Genomic DNA, 3,246 nt, shown 5'->3' with positions numbered 1-3,246 from the left:
CACCCAGGCTGATCCTACAAGTTTTAAATGGGGTTGAGGTCATGTCTGCAGGCAGGCCATTCCATCCTTTCCACTCCCAAATTCTGGTAGTAGTCTCTAATAAAACTTGCTCTGCTTGGTTGAACGCTGTCATTGTGGAAGATGGAGTTTGATTCCAGACTGTGGTGCCATAGGATTGCCACGTATTCCAAAATCTCATCTCGATAGCTCTCTGCATTGAGATAGTTTCCAGTGATGACAAGCCTAGTCTTTCCAGACAATCCCACTGCTTGCACCACTAGCTGTTACCCTGTTCGTTTATTTGTCATATATAAGTAACAATGGCACATGAGTGAAATTCTTAGGCTCTGAGCTGCTTCAATGTTGCATGCAGAAAAACCTATATGCCCTGTGTGAAAAAATGATTGCCCCCTAAACCTAATAACTTGTTGGGCCACTCTTAGAACAAACAACTCCAATCAAGCATTTGCGATAAACTGACGGGTTTTTTAAGCATGAAGGTCATACTACAGCATCTCAATCAGACTCAGGTCAGGACTTTGACAAGGACACTCCAAAGTGTTCATTTTGTTTTTCTTAAGCTATTTAGAGGTAGTGTGTTGGTGTGTTGTGGTTCGTTTCCTGCTGCAGAACCCACTTGCACTTCAGGTTGAACATTTTGGAACACCTAAATTCAATGATTTGGGTGGGTGAGTGAATACTTTTGGCAATTAGTGTAATAATAAAACGACTTCATATAGCAAAAGGCAACTAGTGACAATTTCTGAATGGTGTATAGTCATATTTCACTATAATACAAAATAAAGCATGTAGAACATTTTACTACAAGCACTTTATAATCACAAAAATGAAGAAAATGCTATTTCCATTCAAATGCTGGAGTTTTTAGGTGGCATTCTAATTATAACTTAGAAAATAATAAAATCAACTTTCTTGTTGTTTTTCTCTAGTGTCTCCAGCAAAATATGGTTTGAATTCTACACTATATAATGCAAAACTACTATCAAACGTCTGGCTCACAAGGCATCCAGAAAAAAAGAAGCAAATGATAATTTATTATGTGTACATATTAACCATACAACATAACAAAGTTAAGAGTTTCTTAAAGAAGGGCTTTTACCCTCGGACCTTGATTTCTGTCCTGCTATCTTGCCTTACGCCTATGTTTTTCTTTGAAATTAAATGATGAGAAACTTTAAAGTCAAGCTCACAATTAACCAGCAGAGTAAGATTTCATATGTTTCAGTCTAAACAATCTATGAAATTTTAGAGTTTACCGTGCAGGGAAGTCAGTCATGAAGAGTTCTGGGACCAGCTCTTGAAGAGGAACTGGCTGATCGGGATGCAGAGGACACACGATGTGTTCCTTCTCCACTGCAGCCAGTACGCAGTCCTCCATGTTAAAATAATAGACCCCTGCTTCTCTTCCTTTGTCGTCTTCACATTTTACACCATCTCCATCCTTGCTGTGTTCATTGGCTGGGAACTCAACCTGATTCTTTTGGCCCAGGGAGGCACAGAGAGAACAAGGGGCATACTGCTCTACAAGAAGACTCCCATCACTTTCACTGCCAGTCAAAGCTAGAAGAAAGTAAAAAAAAAGTATGTTCACTTTATGTACAGATGTAGCAGAGGGCTGAAAATCAGAGTTGATGTACAACACAGAGTACTGAAAGCACTTTCATCCATTCACACATGGATTCACAAAACACTTTTACTCTTTAAGGGGCTGCACTGACACAAGTAATTTGAATAATTCGATTACAAAAAATTCTTGAGACAAGGCTCTGTAGCACACCGATGTGTTAAACCATGCAGATGCGAGCCTTTCATCTTCATTTGCGATAACGTATTACGTACATATGTACAAACGTATTCAGGATCAGTCTATGAATGAAAAGTTTGACAACATGAAGCCCACGCAGTTCCCAGTTTGAAAGAAAAAAAAAAAAACACAGCAGAACCAGTGACAATCAGCATGGCACACACAGTTTGACGAGGAGCTGGAGTCTGCGGCACAAACACTCTGTTCTGACAAAGAGCAAAGAGGCGAACCTGTTACTGAGATGGTGAGCTCCCGTTGAGATAAAGAAAACATGTTTCAAGCATCCAAAAAAGCAACGCTGTTCTTGTGCTCACCACTAAAAACGTTACAGGGAAAAAGCGAGCGTTACTCATTCACTGACGTGAAGAAAGCAAACTTTGTAGCTGCTCCATCATCGCTGCTTGTTTTACATAGTGAAAGGTCTGCCGTAAGCCTCCAGAAGTTGGATTAAAACATGCAGATGAACTGTTAAATTAATCTGATACCATGTTCAAAGTCCGAGGGATGAGGGGAATGACCCGCCAATTTCCGGGGGCGAGGTCACTGAGGCAGTTAAACAACTCCTTGGTGGCAGAGCCCCTGGTGTCGGGGGCAGCAGCCTAAGCAAAGAGGTCCAGACCTCCCTCTCCCCAGCCACCTCCTCCAGCTTATCCGGGGGAATACCAAGGCGTTCCCAGGCCAGCCGAGAGATATAATCTCTCCAGCGTGTCCTGGGTCTGCCCCGGGGCCTCCTCCCGGTGGGACATGCCTGGAACACCTCACCCAGGAGGCGCCCAGGGGGCATCCTTGTCAGATGCCCGAACCACCTCAGCTGGCTCCTTTCGATGTGGAGCAGCAGCTGCTCTACTCTGAGCCCCTCCCGGATGGCCGAACTTCTCACCCTATCTCTAAGGGAGAGGCCAGCCACCCTTCGGAGGAAGCTCATTTCTGCCGCTTGTATCCGCGATCTCGTTCTTTCGGTCACTACCCACAGCTCGTGGCCATAGGTGAGGGTAGGGACGTAGATCGACCGGTAAATTGAGAGCTTCGCTTTTACACTCAGCTCCCTCTTCACCACGACGGACCGGTGCAGCGTCTGCATTACTGCAGCTGCAGCCCCAATCCGTCTGTCGATCTCCGGCTCCCTTCTCCCATCACTCGCGAACAAGACCCCGAGATACTTGAACTCCTCCACTTGGGGCAGGAACTCATCCCCGACCCGGAGTGGGCACTCCACCCTTTTCCGGCTGAGAACCATGGCCTCAGATTTGGAGGTGCTGATCCTCATTCCCGCTGCTTCACACTCGGCTGCGAACCGTTCCAGTGCGAGCTGGAGGCCCTCACCCGATGAAGCCAACAGAACCACATCATCTGCAAAAATCAGAGATGAGATTCTGAGGCCACCAAAGCGAAAGCCCTCCGCCACTTGGCTGCGCCTATTT

General features: G+C 45.4%; 1 protein-coding gene across 1 annotated transcript in view; it reads right to left on the bottom strand.

Moving 5' to 3' along the window:
- Window positions 1-1,277: 1,277 nt before the first annotated feature.
- The window catches only part of lrrk1 (leucine-rich repeat kinase 1), a gene marked incomplete at its 3' end in the record, with an annotated part of 56,793 nt that continues 54,824 nt past the window's right edge, over window positions 1,278-3,246 (bottom strand). Inside the window, 1 exon segment of the mRNA XM_005945724.3 lies at window positions 1,278-1,581. Coding sequence (XP_005945786.2) covers window positions 1,278-1,581 — 304 coding nt within the window.

This window comes from Haplochromis burtoni, unplaced genomic scaffold (genome assembly GCF_018398535.1).
Source record: "Haplochromis burtoni strain Fernald_Lab_line unplaced genomic scaffold, NCSU_Asbu1 Contig_450, whole genome shotgun sequence".
In the NCBI taxonomy this organism is placed as follows: Eukaryota; Metazoa; Chordata; class Actinopteri; order Cichliformes; family Cichlidae; genus Haplochromis; species Haplochromis burtoni.
The sequence above is the reverse complement of the archived record's forward strand: the minus strand, read 5'-3'. Positions and strand labels throughout refer to the sequence as shown.